Source organism: Macrobrachium rosenbergii, chromosome 48 (genome assembly GCF_040412425.1).
Source record: "Macrobrachium rosenbergii isolate ZJJX-2024 chromosome 48, ASM4041242v1, whole genome shotgun sequence".
In the NCBI taxonomy this organism is placed as follows: Eukaryota; Metazoa; Arthropoda; class Malacostraca; order Decapoda; family Palaemonidae; genus Macrobrachium; species Macrobrachium rosenbergii.
Genome location: NC_089788.1, coordinates 49,273,799 through 49,289,816, shown reverse-complemented (window position 1 = coordinate 49,289,816; position 16,018 = coordinate 49,273,799). Strand labels below are relative to the sequence as shown.

At 41.6% G+C, this 16,018-nt stretch overlaps 1 protein-coding gene across 2 annotated transcripts in view; it reads left to right on the top strand.

The window, feature by feature from the left end:
- The window catches only part of LOC136831371 (RNA-binding protein Ro60-like), a 159,978-nt gene that overhangs the window by 94,647 nt on the left and 49,313 nt on the right, over positions 1 to 16,018 (top strand). For both annotated transcript variants that reach the window (XM_067091699.1, XM_067091700.1), the window contains exon 11: positions 4,322 to 4,480. In XM_067091699.1, the coding sequence (XP_066947800.1) occupies positions 4,322 to 4,480 (159 nt within the window). The remainder of the gene's footprint in view (positions 1 to 4,321; positions 4,481 to 16,018) is intronic.

Sequence of the window (16,018 nt, the reverse complement as noted above, 5' to 3'; positions counted from 1 at the left end):
TAGAGGGATTGGGAACGAGAGGAGTCATAATTCTTCGGGAACTCAGGGCTGAAAAGGAAGCCCTCAGGTGTTTTTCAGCCCTAGTGCGCAACAGAGTAGTGGGTCTGCTTTGCGACATCATAACTGCCGTGTCGTATCTGAGTACTCTGGGGGAACAAGATCAATAGAACTTTTGAGGTGTATGCTTTCCACCTTTCGGTCTCATTCATAAGGTAATCAGGAATTGTGGGAGAGTGTCAGGACGTCTATGACTCTAGCTCCTTGCTGGCCCTAACGCCCTTGGTTTCCGGAACTCCTAATGTTCCTTACGGAAGTTCCAATGTTCCTTCCCATGCGGAAGATCTTCTAGCAACTACATTTTCACCATTATCATCAAAACCCTCGCGTGATGAACCTAGGTGCAGGCGACTGCCGAGCCAACAGCTAGACAGACTGGACTCTCTAAAGCTATGTCTAGACAGTTTTTCTTTCAGCTTGAGAAAGTCAGCCCATAAGCTTACCAGGTCAGCTGGACAATGTGTAGAAGTCGGTGTCATAAGGAATGTCATTCCATCCCTAGGCCTTCCATAACCAAAATAGCTGATTTTCTCTTTTTCCTGTGGAAAGTCAAGATTCTTTCATTTTCGGCTATTGCTGGCTACCGCTCAACACTTAGCAGTACATTTTTCCATCTTCCCGAAAATTTCTAGTTGTAAGATCATCCATGATTTATTACGTTCCTTTAAGTTTAAACGTTGGGTCTTGCCGACTAGGGCTCCTTCGTGAGATGTGTCAGAAGTTCTAACGTTAAGACAACTGATTAGGTGTTTTCTTTCTTTTGGCTTTAACTGCAGCTAGTGGATCATGTGTCCTGCAGGACAGATGCAATGTTGCACTCATGGGACAACTTACAAATTTATGCATTCCTCCCTTCGGGATGTTACAGGAAGTCCTAGCAAAACTCAGGAGCTGCAAGAACACTCACATGATCTTGGTTTGCCCATTCTGGCCCCAGAGACCTTGGTTTCCAGACCTCCTGGACCTGATGACAGAAGTTCCGGTATTCCTCCCAGAGAGGAGAGATTTACAGACAACCCTTGGTTATTGGCAGGGGTTCCTTTCTGGGGGTGTGATGATAACCGAAAATCGCCACTAACTGAAAATTGGCGATTTCCGGGCTTATCAGCGCCGAAAAGTGCCGATGAGGAGAAATCGGTGATTTTCGGCGCAGAAAATTGCTGATTTTCATCACTAGACAAGCGCCATAAAACCAGATCGCCATTAACCGAGCCCGCCGTTAACTGGGGACTGCCTGTACTCAAACAGCCGCATTTCCACTACTTCCACTGGAACCTCTGCATGCTGAAGCTAGCTGTGTGGAGACTGTCCAGCGAGCAGCCCGTCATGCGGGACTCTCTAAAGCAGTGGCTAGACAACTGTCTTTCTGCTTAAGGAGTTCAACCAGGAAGTTATACCAGGCCAGGTGGGCATTGTATCGTGGATGGTGCCGAAAACAAGGGCATTGTATTTCGTGCCCGTCAGTTTTGAAAGTAGCAGACTTCCTGTTATTTTTAAAGAGAGACAAGAGACTTTCTTACTCTATAATTGCTGGGTACAGGTCAATGCTGAGCAGTACATTCCGCTTTCACCGTCCAGAACTCTTCAACCAGCAAGATTCTTCATGATCTTTTAAAACAGAGCACCCAATTCTTCCACTTCGGGTCCCCTCGTGGGATTTAGCGGTGGTTGAATTTCTTAAGATCAGCAGGCTTCGAACCTTTAGAGTCTCTGCCCCTAAGGCAATTAACTAAGAAAGTTATATTTTTAATTGTGCTGGCTATGGCCAAGAGAAGCAGAGAAATTCGGGCAGTATCCAGGACAGTCTCCTTCTCAGGGAAAGATATTTTCTTTCTTACCTACGGGAATTCGTGGCAGAGTCCAAATCTGAAACGAATCTTTGCCAAGGGCATTCAAGGTCACATCCTTAGAAGACTTTGTAGGAGGCGACATTTCCAAGATGCTATTATGTCCAGTTAGGGCTTTAAAATTTAAGTCTATCTGTCTCGGACCAAGAAACTTTTGCCTCGCCCGAGAATGTTATTTGTTTCTCCTAACTGCCCTTCGCGTTTGATCTCCAAGAACACAATCAGTTTCTTTCTTTGGGAGGTTATCCAGCAAGCATCGGAAGGTTCTTCTTCATAAACTTTGGAACCTTCGACTTTGTTTGCGCGTCCGAGGGTGCATAGTATTAGAGGAATGGCGACATCTTTGGCCTTCCTTAGAAATTATTCGGTGTCAGCAATTTTAGAAGCGGCCACTTGGAAGTCGGTGTCGGTCTTCACTACCCTTTACCTCAGGGACATCTAATTTTCGTCGGAGAAGGGTTACTCGCTGGGTCCTTTCGTGGCGGCCAACACGATCTTGTTAAGTATACCTTAGTTTTACCAGACCACTAAGCTGATCAACAGCTCTCCTAGGGCTGGCCTGAAGGATTAGACTTACTTATTTTACGTGGCTAAGAACCAATTGGTTACTTAGCAATGGGACCTACATTTTATTGTGGAATCTGAACCACATTATAGCGAGAAACAAATTCCTCTAACTCTTCATCAGCCGGCCAGGGAATTGAACTCCGGCCCATCGAGTGACAGTCCGAAGCTCTACCGACTCACCCAACGATCTTGTAAATGCATGATAAGGTGTGGGGGGGGAGTTAGGTATTCAAGCTAGTCTAGGAATTTGGAATTCTCCATTGATCAGGATCCATAGGGAGAGCATCAGACAGGACATTAGCACAATGAAACTAGGTTGAGCCAGGTTGATAGGATCTTTTCTCCAAAACCCCCCTTCTGCACAGATGTTGGCTGCAACATACGGCGAAGAACCCAAAGAGATTGCACATTCAACTTCTCCATACATGTGAGGCTATAATAGCCACATGGGAGGTTCATCGTACCCCTCCCCCTCCATACATGAGAGTGCTTTGATTAGCCACATGGGAGGTTCATCATACCCCTTCACACATGAGAGTGCTTTGATTAGCCACATGGGAGGTTCATCGTACCCCTCCATACATGAGAGTGCTTTGATTAGCCACATGGGAGGTTTGTCGTTCTTCGCTACTCATGGGAAGCTGTGATTAGCCACATGTAGGTTGGTTTTTGCTACTCTCTATCCATGAGGAGGTTTGAATACCACATGAGAGGTAGCTCGACTCAGACAGTACTGAGACTTGAGACTGATGTCGAGGGTACTCTCTCTACAGGCATCCTCTCCTGCCGAGTGGTTAACCAGGTGAGGATACATGTATATAGGCAGAGTAGGTGAATAATGAGTTACCTGCCTTCCCGTTTGGCAGGTTGGGCTGAAATTAGATTGATCCCACCTCCTTAAAATTATGTTAATCAGGCTAATTCAGGTGTTCAGGGAGTGTATTGCAATATGAAGTTTTCATAATAAAACTAATATTGTAATACTTACCCGAGTACCTGAATGGTTCCCACCCTCCTCCCCATTTAATATTGTAATACTTACCTGAGCACCTGAATGATTCCCACCCTCCTCCCCACTTCAATTTGATTAGTGAATTACGCAATTGAGGAACCTGGCTTTGCTCGGCTGGGACCTGCAGCAGCGTTGCCAACGGTACCTCAGGTAACTCATTTGACAAGATTTTCCTGTAAGCATTGGTAACACTGACAGTTAATTACCCACTTAGTGGGTAAAAGGTACGGAGATGTAGTTCAGGCTGGTAGGTGACCAGGGCTAATTCAGGTGTTCAGGTAAGGATTGCAATATTAGTTTTATTATGAAAACTTCACTGTGCAATTAATAGAGAGGTTGCTGCATGCTGGCAATTTGTTGCTAGTTAGGACACCAACGCATAGTACCCAAAAATTAGTGACAGAGCAAACTGCAAATTCAAGTGTGGGGCTAATGAAAGCAGCAGAAGACAGAGTTCTAAAAAGTAATTCTCCTGAAGTTATTCAGAGATGGCAGTGAAACCCCCCTGTAGCCAAAGTATGGAGATTGGGACTCATGAGAATTAAAGACTAATGACTGAATTAAGTTATTGAGTTGTATATTAATTTGTTTTTGGTGAGCAATTACAAATTGAAAATTGTGTTGCCACACTTTATTGTGAGCCTTTTATCATGAGGTAGATGTGTTTGAAGAGTAAACCAATCCATTAAAATGGTCATGCTAATGTGAAATGAATGTTTATTTATACACATGGTAGGTGTTCATTTATGAAGTATTGCATATTAATAATGTCTGACCTGCATCAGAGAACAAATGTTATGTAACTGATGTCACTAAGGTAGCTCTGAACTTCTTTCAGGTTTCATGTTATGAAGCAGCTGCAGTAACCGTCCTGTCACTTACATCTGGAGGTACCAACCCAGCAGTGTCAACACTCGCTTTTTCAGGCGACAGTTTGGTAGAGTTGAAGGTACCTGAAGGAGCTACTATTAGTATGCTGTCTGAGAAATTCAAGGAGGTTTGTATATTTTTCAGAAAAGTTTTTGTTAATTTGGAGATCCTGCCTCTGATTGTTACTGTAGATAGTTTTCCAGCTCTTGCTGCATTGTTTCAGCTATGCCTTTTACTTTCCATCTCTTTCCTTTAGTATTTTCCTGTTTAAATCTCCAACTTAAGTAGATTTATCTGGCTCCAGTTTTTCACTTACTGAAGAAAAATCATTCAGACAATCCTTATGAGAGTTTAAAAATGAGTTTTATTTGTTCATGGCAACTACAGACCAATTTATATTCTCCCTGTGCTCTCCCAAGTTGCTGAAAAACTTATTTTTAAGCCACTATATATATAAGTACTTATGTGGAATCTAAAGTATCATTAGCTGATAGTCAGTATGCATATAGAAAGCAGTTAGGTACCTGTGATGCTCTGTTAGACTTAACATGCCATTTTCAAGAGAACCTTGATAAGGATTTTGAGTGCCGAGTAATTCAATTAGAGTTTAGTGCCATTTTGATTTAGTAAATCATAAGGTACTTATTTATAACTTCAGAATCTTGGAGTGGGTGGACATATTTTAGGATTACTTCAAGATTTCCTTACTGGTAGGCAGCAGCAAGTTGCTGTTGATGGGATCTTTAGTGAACCAAGACCTACAAGTATTGTGTCCACTGTTATTTTTAGTGTATACAAGCAATATGGGTGTTGGCCTGAAAAACAAGCTTGTTCAGTATGCCTGTGATGCAACACTTTTGGGTATAGTAAAGGCTCCACATATGAGAGATAAAGCTACCCTCAGCTTCAGTTGGGACATAGACTCAATCAGTGAATGGTGTAATCACTGGGGTATGAGGCTGAACTTGAGTAAAATGAAATCACTATGGGTTAGCAGATCTTGTACAGGTTTTCCATCCTATCCTCCCTTCAGGTGGAGTGGACTTTGCTGAATGAGTCTGAAACTTTAACTATTCTAGGTGTAATTTTTGACTCACATCTTACTTTTGGTAAGCATCTAATGAAAGTTTCAGCAAATGCTGCATGAAAGTTAGGTATTGTTTGTAAGCCTTATATATTTATAACTGTGATAAAATCAGTGCAACCTGTTTTAGGTCATTTTTTTGCTTCCTTTACTAGAATCTGATAAAACCAGTCAACCTGTTTTAGGTCATTTTTTTGCTTCCTTTACTAGAATCGTGTTCTCTGGTGTGGATGTCTGCTTCTGCCAAAGATTTATCTCTTCAAGATAGAGTAGTTCGTGGTGGTAGGTTTCTGTTTCTTAATACTGTATTAGCAGTTATGACTTGGACCATCGATGTATGGTCTCTTGTTTGTCACTTTTTTATAAGTTGTATTTTAACCCTTTAACGCCGACTGGATGTATTTTACGTCGACAAAAATTGTCTGTCGGGTGCCGAGTGGACGTAAAATACGTTGACTACAAAAAGTTTTTTTAAATATTCACGAAAAAATACTTATAGGCCTAGTTTGCGGAAAATTTTAAATCACGCACCTTGAGGGATGCTGGGAGTTCACGGATCACGCTGTTTTGTTTACAAGCGTGACCCAGCTGCACATGTGTGAATTTGCTTCTTCTCGCACTACAAAGCATCAGCGACGCATCATCAGAGAGCGATTTCTCGAAGCATTTGTGTTTTGCACCGTTTTCTATTAGCCGTTCATAAAGTTTTATACGTGAAAATGTGCGCAATTTCATGCAGAATACAACAAAAAATAACTCATGGTTGTAGCTTTCATCAGTTTTGAAATATTTTCATATAAATCACGATAAGTGCCAAAATTTCAACTTTCAGTCAACTTTGTCTCGACCGAAATGGTCGAACAATGCAATTATAAGCTAAAACTCTTACATTCTAGTAATATTCAATCATTTACCTTCATTTTGCAACAAAGGGGAAGTCTATAGCACAGTATTTCAATTTATGGTGAATTTTTGAAAAAAACTTTTTCCTTACCTCCGCGCGCGCTAACTCTGCTGAAAATCTCAGAAATTCTTTAGTCACTTTGTCATAATTTTTGCACCGTTTTCTATTAGGTGTTATGTAAAGTTTTATACATGAAAATGTGTGCAATTTCATGTACAATACAACAAAAAATAACTCATGGTTGTAGCTTTTATCAATTTTGAAATATTTTCATATAAATCACGATAAGTGCCAAAATTTCAACCTTCGGTCAACTTTGACTCGACCGAAATGGTAAAAAAATGCAATTGTAAGCTAAAATTCTTAAATTCTAGTAACATTCAATCATTTACCTTCATTTTGCAACAAATGGGAAGTCTCTAGCACAATATTTTGATTTATGGTGAATTTTTGAAAAAACTTTTTCCTTGCATCAGCGCTCGCTCTGCTGGAAATCTCAGAAATTCTTTAGTCACTTTGTCATAATTTTTGCACAGTTTTCTATTAGGCATTACATAAAGTTTTATACATGAAAATGTGCGTGAAGTTTCATGTAGAATACAACAAAAAATAACTCATGGTTGTAGCTTTTATCAATTTTGAAATATTTTCATATAAATCACGACAACTGCCAAAATTTCAACCTTCGGTCAATTTTGACTCGACCAAAATGGTCGAAAAATGCAATTGCAAACTAAAACTCTTACATTCTAGTAATATTCAATCATTTACCTTCATTTTGCAACAAACGAGAAGTCTCTAGCACAATATTTCGATTTATGGTGAATTTTTTAAAAACTTTTTCCTTACCTCCGTGCGCGCTAACTCTGCTGAAAATCTCAGAATTTCTTTAGTCACTTTGTTGTAATTTTTGCACCGTTTTCTATTAGACGTTACATGAATTTTTATACATGAAAATGTGCACAATTTCATGTAGAATACAACAAAAAATAACTCATGGTTGTAGCTTTTATCAGTTTTGAAATATTTGCATATAAATCATGATAAGTGCCAAAATTTCAACCTTCGGTCAAATTTGACTCTACCGAAATGGTCGAAAAATGCAATTGTAAGCTAAAACTCTTACATTCTAGTAATATTCAATCATTTACCTTAATTTTGCAACAAACGGGAAGTCTCTAGCACAATATTTTGATTTATGGTGAATTTTGAAAAAACTTTTTTTTACGTCCACACATTACGAATTCATGCATCATTTTGTGTCTGTGTTGCTTTGATAATTTTACAATTTGTTATGTACCAAATTCATCGCAATTTAGTGTACAATACAACGAAAAAAAAAAATAATTCATTAGCTTTAACCGTTTTGCTCACAGCGCGATTTGTATACAATTATATATGAAATTTTTTTTTCGCGCTGTCATATATTCCAATATTTATATATGATTATATTTTTCTCATTTCTGATGGTTGCATACTAAACTTCAGGCAGTGACAAAAAAAGGAGCCAAAAATGAACTCTTAATCTTAAAAACTAAGCGTGCTGTGATTTTTTTGAAAAAAACTTTCTTTCCGCTTCGGCGCTAACTCTCAAACCCCGCCGGCATATGGCAGACACTTTTGTAAATAGAGGCTCGACGTTTAAGGGTTAATAGAGATCTTTTACATTCACAATTAATCCTGATCCCTTTTCGTGCTGAGAGCAACCAGATTCGATGAACACCAGTACCAATATGCAGTAAATGTGCCTTGCTGTTGAACTTCTCAGTTCCAGAGTTCCTTCCTCACACCTTTTGTGGAACAGTCTCCCTGAGAATGTTTGCAATTGGAACTTCAAAAGTTCAAGCGAAGATGCAAGTCATTACTACCCTAATGCTATTCTTCTTTGATTTTAATTAATTTTTATCTATTTAATAGTTAAATTATTTTTTTGAAATGAACCTTACCTCTCCATTATATAGCTTTTACTTCCACGCCAACAAAAAAAACAAGAAAACTCTGTTTTCTGTGAATATCCATCTTCTGTCCATCTACTTCACCCACCATCCAACAGGGGACTGATAGTTACAAACACTGGCAGCCAGTCAGTCTACTTCTGTAGCTGGTTTTGGTAGGAGGTCGGCAGATTGTACTCAGTTTTCTGTTGGTTTGTTCTTTTTTTTTCATATTCGTTCAGTAAGAACCTGTAAGGTAAGAGATGGTGTAATATGCATTATTCCAGTTTTGTTGACCCTCATGATATGTTGCTGAGGGAAAGGTTATGATTGGATAACTGTATGAATCGTAGTTGCATGAAATGCGGTAATTGATCGTGAAAGGAGATAGCTTGTTAGGTTGTAGAAACAACTATAGAGGATAATACTTGTAAGACTTGAGTTAAAGGGATGCATGTCTTATCTGCTTCCCCATTAAGTAACTGTTTAGGGCCTCTGCTGCTTTTCTTTGATCTGTTACTCCAAAAGAGCTTCTCATCATTCAGAGCATTAGATTAGATAGGATGGAGTAATTTTTTATGTTCCCTTGGCGTAAGTTTCGCAGGTTGTTATTATTGTTATTAGTGTTTTCTGCGCTCCCTCCCGAGATTCTCAGTAAGTTCAAGTTGTTTACCGTGTTGGAGGAAAGGTCAACACCCCCACTTTTTTCTTGTCGTGTCCTTGGCACATCCTGTCGTACTTTCTTGTGGCTTGGAGTGACAGGGCACTGGGACAAGTCAGAAAGTGGTCCAGCACCAGAATTCATTCTCTGATAGGATCACTCGGGTAAGAATAAGAGGAGTCTCCTAACGTTTTTTTCCCTCTTTAATTTTACCATATTGGATTGGCTTAGTAGCAGTGATGCTTCGACTCTTTTTGGTACTATTTAAGCAAGTTTAGTCTGCCTCATTGAGGAAAGTTATCTTTTGCTTTGATGAGTTTCGCTTCAGTCCCCTGTAGCTAAGGATCATTCATGGTTTAAGGCTAGTGTAAGTATCAATTCGGTTCTATTGAGAACCCTAGACTGTCTTTGGCTTTCCTGTGTATTGTGGCTTTTTTTTGGCCAGAGCGATGGTGCTCCTCGCAGTTTTGATGCACCTGTACCCTGCGTCTAGCGCAGATTTGCCCCTTTTGCTGACCTGTCTATCGCTTGCATATCTAACGCCAGTACGCCTATTGCTTGTGTGCCTTCAAATGCACACCTTTTGCCTGTGTCTATTGCTTGCCTGTATACCTATAGTTTATGTGCCTGTTGCTTCCCCGTATGTCTATGGTTTGTTTGCCTATTGCGTGCGTGCCGATGGCTTGCGTGCCTTGGCTTGTCCGCCTATTGCATGTGCACCTATGACTTGTCTGCCTATCGTGTGAGCGCCAACTTTGCATGCCTATGGCTTGTCCACCTATTGCGTGCTCTCATGTCGCATGCACACCTATGGTGTGTGCCTATCATGTGCATACCTATGTCTATCACGTGCGTGCTTATTGCAGGGTTGCCTATCATTTGTGCATATTTGGCATGTATGCCTATTGCTTGCATGCCTTTAACTTGTGCTTGTCTCATCCGTGCACTTTTTGTTTCCAAGCATATAATTTTTGCTCATATGCTTGTGGTCCTGTTGCATGTGTGCCCATCACCTGTGTGCATTTCGCTTGTGCTTCTGTCACTTGCTCTCCTACTGCGTGTGCACCTGTCTCCTGCTCGACAGTGCGCTATTGTTTCGGCTTTCATTTCAATAGGCAGGGATTTTGACGCCAAGTTGCACGAGTTTCTATAGGTAAACAGTAGGTTACTGTTTTATTTTTTCCGATTTCCCCATGGTTTAGGAACATTTGTTATCATGAGATTTTCCTGATCAGAATTTAGAACATTTGGTTGCTCTGACAGGTTTCCAACTGAATCAATGTTTTGCTTTTGAGCTGGAGCAAGTGGTTTTGTTGGCAGTGATTATCAGGAGTTAGCTCAGTGCAGTCAACTGTTGCTCTTCCACCATCGAATGTTGTAGTCTTTGCCCCAGTCTCTCTGGTGTATTTTATTCCTGCAAGGAGAGGTTTATGTATGATTTTGTGAAAATAGAGCCTTCATTTGAGCTGTATTTCATTAGGTTTGGCTTGTGTATGTTCAAGGCTTTAAAGCAGTTCATGGAAAGGGAGCCTCTTCTAAGATTTTTTCTTTCTTACCGTCATATATTGGAGAAAGAGAACTACTCAGTAATCTAGGGGTCTCTTTCCAAATCTGTGGGTAGCATTGGGTAAATACTAGTCCCTGAGCAGGATTTTATCTTGGAGTTAAATGTATTCTCACTGTTCAGGGTCTTCTTGCAGAGAAAGTAACCACTTTATTTGCAGCATCTATCACCGCTGATTGCTTCTAAGAGGTTTTCAGTCCTTATAGGAGCTTTTTTAGTGAAGCAGAGGTCTTCTCATTAAGGTCATATGATTTTGGGGAAGTATTGTGACCTGGCAGGAATCAGGCTTGTGTTCTTCCTTGTTACCTGAACGTGGGTACAGGTGGTCTATTATTGTTTTGATGGTAGTTTAGGCTGTCATGGGAAGAAATATCCAGTCATTTAGATGCCTCAGTGTAGGTCTGGGGCACGATTATGGGAGATCTAGAATTTCAGGAGTTTAACTGGTATTTGAGGTCTGTTACACCTATAGTAATCCCAAATTCTTAGCAGTCAGAGGAACTTCAAGCAGTATGTATGTAAGGTAAGGCATAAGTAGCAGTGTTATCAGACAAACCATCTTCCTTACTTTAGATAAACAGTCATACCCCGAACTTACGCAAGGTTAGGTTCTAGAACCCCTCGCACAAGGTGAATTTTCACTTAAACTTGGCACAGTCTCCAAAAATGCCACACTAGCACATTTACACTTCGTAGACAGTAAATGTAAAATTAGATCAGTTTAAACTATTTACTGTACAGGTAAAGACATACAGAAAAATAATAAATTGTAAAAATGCGTGAGTGCTACCCATGAGAGAGAGAGAGAAAGTGAAATTATTTATCAATTATTACGGAGACAGAGATAATAACAAGAGAGAGAGAGAAATATTGTCCTTACTTGAAATATCAAGTTAAATTAGTTATGAATTATTACAGAGACAGAGAGAATAACATGAGAGTTAAATTATTTATGAATTATTACAGAGACAGAGAGAATAACATGAGAGAGAGAGAAGTTATTCTTACATTAGATATCAAAAGATGGAAATTCAGTATTTAACTTTTGAATGAAATTAAAGTTACTGTGATTTCATTTAAAAGTTAGCTTAATACATTATCCTTAAAAAAAAGAAATAAATGGTTGACGTAAAAATATAGGAGATTGTGAAGATTAGTATACTATTTCTCTCTCTCTCTCTCCCCATTCCATTGATCTATTTTTAGAAGTCTTAACCTCTTTTTTAAAAGCTTCTTAATTCTGTCTCTTTCTGTTTGTTCTGAAATGCTCTATGTCTCTATGTTTTAGAACGGCGCGTTTACAGTTTTTAGACGGTACAGGTAAAATTAAATCAATTTCAAATTATCTTCTGTACAGTTAAAGACTTACAGAGAAACAGTAATACGTTAGTTGCACTAACTACGAACGAGAGAGAGAGAGAGATAGAGAGAGATAACAATTGTCGTTAATTAAGAGTGAGAAATTTTTTATGAATTATTACCGACAGAGAGAGAGAGAGAGAGAGAGAGAGAGAGAGAGAGAGAGAGAGAGAGAAACCTTTGATCTGCTAATCAGTGACACTCCCCCTTCTTGTCATGTTAAATTGACATGTCTGAGAGCTTTGCCTTCGAGCTTCTTACGGAAGATGAGGGAAAGATATTTGTGTGTTTAAAATATGTATCACATACAAATTTTGTAATTACAGTTATTATTATTATTATTATATGAAAATTAGTACTTATCAATAGGTAAAAAATTTATTTATCATACAAAGCAAATAAACATATACATGTACCATAAAATTTCTCTCATCTCAGTAAAAGAGAGAGAGAGAAATTATTACTTTTATTATTTAATGTTATTTAATTTACACATAAAAGCTTGAAAACTTATAAACTACATAAAAAATTAAACTTAAACACTTTTGCAAGGTTTCTCAGTATTCGCAAATGTCCGCGTGTCTGTGAAAAAACTCGTGTATGACAATTAGTTAGGTTCCAATGAAAAGTTTTCATGTCTGTGAATTTGCACAACTTGAATTGCACAAGCTTTAGTGTATATATATATATATATATATATATATATATATTCTTACGTGTGAGGGTCTTGGTTGATCATGTATTATTCAATTTACGTAGTTTTCACGGCCCTGCAAACCAAGATTACACGTAACCTGCCACTTGAAGCCAAAAGTTAACCTCAAAGACAGTCGTTAATTAGCCAAAGGTCGCCAGTTAAGGGTAATTAACCTTAACAAGAATATTTGAGATGAATTTGATTTTAAACGCAACTGTTCTTCCAAACATTCGGACGCGAGGCATACAAAGCATCGAGATTTAACCTGATTTTGCTTACCTAAATCCTAGGTATTTTACTGGAATAACGGGTTGAAGCTAACAATATAATAATTAGGCTTAATCTAGACTTCAGTAAACACATATACCCTAAGTGGTGGCTGAAGGAAGAAAACAAAGAAAAATGTGAAATACAGAAAAGTACTAGTCAATCGACGGCGAAGTTTTCAACAAGAATCGGACTTACCGTGAATGTCGAAGTCGTCGCTGCGCAAACGAGGACCTCAGGAGTCGTATTCTGGCAGTCTTCCCAATTCACTAATTAAGATAGACGTAGGAGTAAAAGTAATAAAGAACAAAGAATATCGTTCGGCACGCACGCAGCGTCACCCTGGTTCAGTGACCGCTGGGATCTCTCTGCCCGACCTCCGCTCGTTCCGCCAGATGAGGGCTTATACAGCCATGGCAATCCGACCTTGACAAAGGCATCGTCGAATGCATAGAATAAAGCTTAAGGGCCACCATAACTAGGGGTCATTGAGCGTAAACCCTCTCTGAGGCTTAGGTCCCTAATGCCCTAGCATATTTTGTTTATAAACTTTCCAGCCTATGCGGCGCCATTTGTCTACTGCGGTGATTGTTATTTTGAATTGCCTAGCCTACCGGGCGGGCAGAGATGTTCTCTGTCGAGGTCAATCGGACTAATATTCCTACACCTAAATACATTGAGGGCGAACAGCAGTAATATTTATAAAAGCTCCCCCCCTTAAGAGGGCCTTCACTCCCTTTTCGGCCGTGAAGGTCTATACTAAGCAAGCTGTTCGCCTCTCGTAGGTTACTCTCCTTCCCCTGAGCAGATTAGTCCTGGTTAGCCTACCTAGCTACAGAACTACCTAACCCTAGATAGGATACGAGCTGTATTCACTACTTTACCTAATTCTAATAGTACTGGAAGGTGCTCACGGTTATTATAGGCTACCTCCTACAATCAAGATGTGTTTTAGACCCAGCCTAGTGGTACATTCTATGATATTCCCTAGCCTAACCTATCCTAACCCGACCGTAGCACCAACATAAGAGTTAATATTCTAACTAAATTACAACATGGTTTATGTTTAATACAATTAAAATTTACTAGTTAATTCATGAGGGTTGCCTCATATGATAAATGGGTGCCTCACTGAGGTCTTAGGCCATGAGTGTCACGAGCATCGTGGCTCGTTTCACAATAGTTAAGATTACTGAAATTAGTTATGCTACTTACATGATTACTGCGGCTCGGTGGTAAGTGGAAGGAACAAGGTTACTAAATTGATGTACCGTACTTTAAGGCGGCCTAGGCTAGGTACAAGTAAAAGGAAGAGATCACACTGGCTACCTCCTCTGGGCAAGGGGCCAGGATCACTCTTAGATGTTAGGGCACTGTGCCGAGAGGGCATTAGTGCAAGGATGAGCTTATAGCTTCGCAACTACTGGGCTCTCTTCCGCCCCTTCTTCTTCTTCTTCGGGTTCCTCCAAGGCCTATCAGTAGCTGGCCTAGCAGGTGATGAGAGCACCGACTCCGGGGACAGGCCAGAAGGGCTAGCGGGCGCGAAGTCAGGGGCAACTGCAAAAGCTGCAGGAGGACTCCCTACTCCGGCTGCTGCGACAACCGGAGCGAGAGCGATCTCGACTTCTGCGTCCGAGGATGCCAGTTCCTGGTCTTCCAAGGAAGGGGTACCATTTCGATCCTCCAGGGGTTCATCCCCTGGAATCAAATTTTGCAAAGAAGAAGGTTCGGGTGCTGGAGGCTCTCCAGTCGCAATGATCAGCTGCATGGGGAATCCTAAATCTCCCGGAGGAGGATTCGCCTCATGATTTAGACCCGGCATGGGGGCCTTTTCCACTGGTAGCTCAACGTCCGTGGCGGACGGAGTCTGGCACTGCTCAGTGCTCGCAAGTGGCACTGGCAGCAGTTGAGAGTCAGGCATGCCTGACAAGGGGTCCGGAGGTGCAATACCTCTCGGACGACTTGTGTTTGGCTGCGGCAGAGATTCCTGCCCCAGCAGGAGATCGTAGCCTCTCGGTGAGTTTTGTTCGGGGGCGTCCGCTGGGCGTTGCTTGGTTGGGCAGCCCTCCCAATTTGTGGAGTGGGCTGCCCGCTTGCACGTCCTGCAGCGGTACTGCTCCTCCTGAATCTCTCTTCGCGGAGGGGGGAAGACCTCTTGGTGGGCCAGCCCTTCGCAATTGGAGAGGGCTAGGCCTGGAATAGTTTGGGTTGTGCCCCTTCCGCGGACCACTTTGGTGGGCGGAAGGTGGAGGTTTGTCATGGTTGAGAGTTTTACATGTGGCCTCTGTGGAGGAGGTAACGCGGCTGCGAAGTGGCGTTGGTAACGGGCTTCTGCAGAGAAGATCCCGACCCAACAAGAAGACCACTCCGGGCCGAATTCCACCTACCACGCCAAGGCGGTGGGGTAGCGTACCCCAAGGCGTCATAACCTGGAGTTGGACCGTGGGAACGGTGATGGTGTGGCCCTCTATCCACTTCATTTCCCACCGCGTTTCTTCGTCAACCACAGCACCGGCTGGCACTTGGGCCCTGGCGATCAGGCTAATATCTGCCGCAGTGTCTACTGTGACCGGAAGGGTCACGGGCAGGCTAGTGCTCTGAAGAGGGGCCACCGAGATGAACTGGGTTTCCAGTCTCTTGGGGTAAAGGATCCGGTGCGGACCAGCAGCAGAAAATGAAGTGCTGATTAGGTTGACAAATTTGGTGGTGGGGACATGATGTGGACAGGCCGGAGATCCAGCATTGTAGTGGCTAGCAGCCCCACAGGATCTGCACGGGCCTTTTGGATGGGCTCGGTGGCCTGCAGTAACTGTTGGAGGAGAGGGCTGAGCGGATGAATCGGGAGCGGAGTTCTGGCTGGTAGGGTTAGGCTGCTTATTAGTGCCGAGTTTGTATCGGCACTCAGCTTCAGCGTGGCCCCCCTTCTTGCAATAGTTGCATATGGTCTTGCTAGGCAGTCCATTCTTCGGGCGAGTGGAGTTCGAGAGGTAGGCGGAGGGATGATTCGCTTCTGAGAGGTGCTATGCGACTGATTGAAAGTTTCCCACGAATCAGCCATGCGACAAGCTTCCATAAGTGTGGAGGGCTGTTTATCGTTAAGATATACAGCAAGGGGCCCAGGCACACATTGGAAAAGGTCTTCTAGCATGGTCCGATTGAAAAGATCCTCAAACGTCGTGCAGGCCAAGGAGTCGA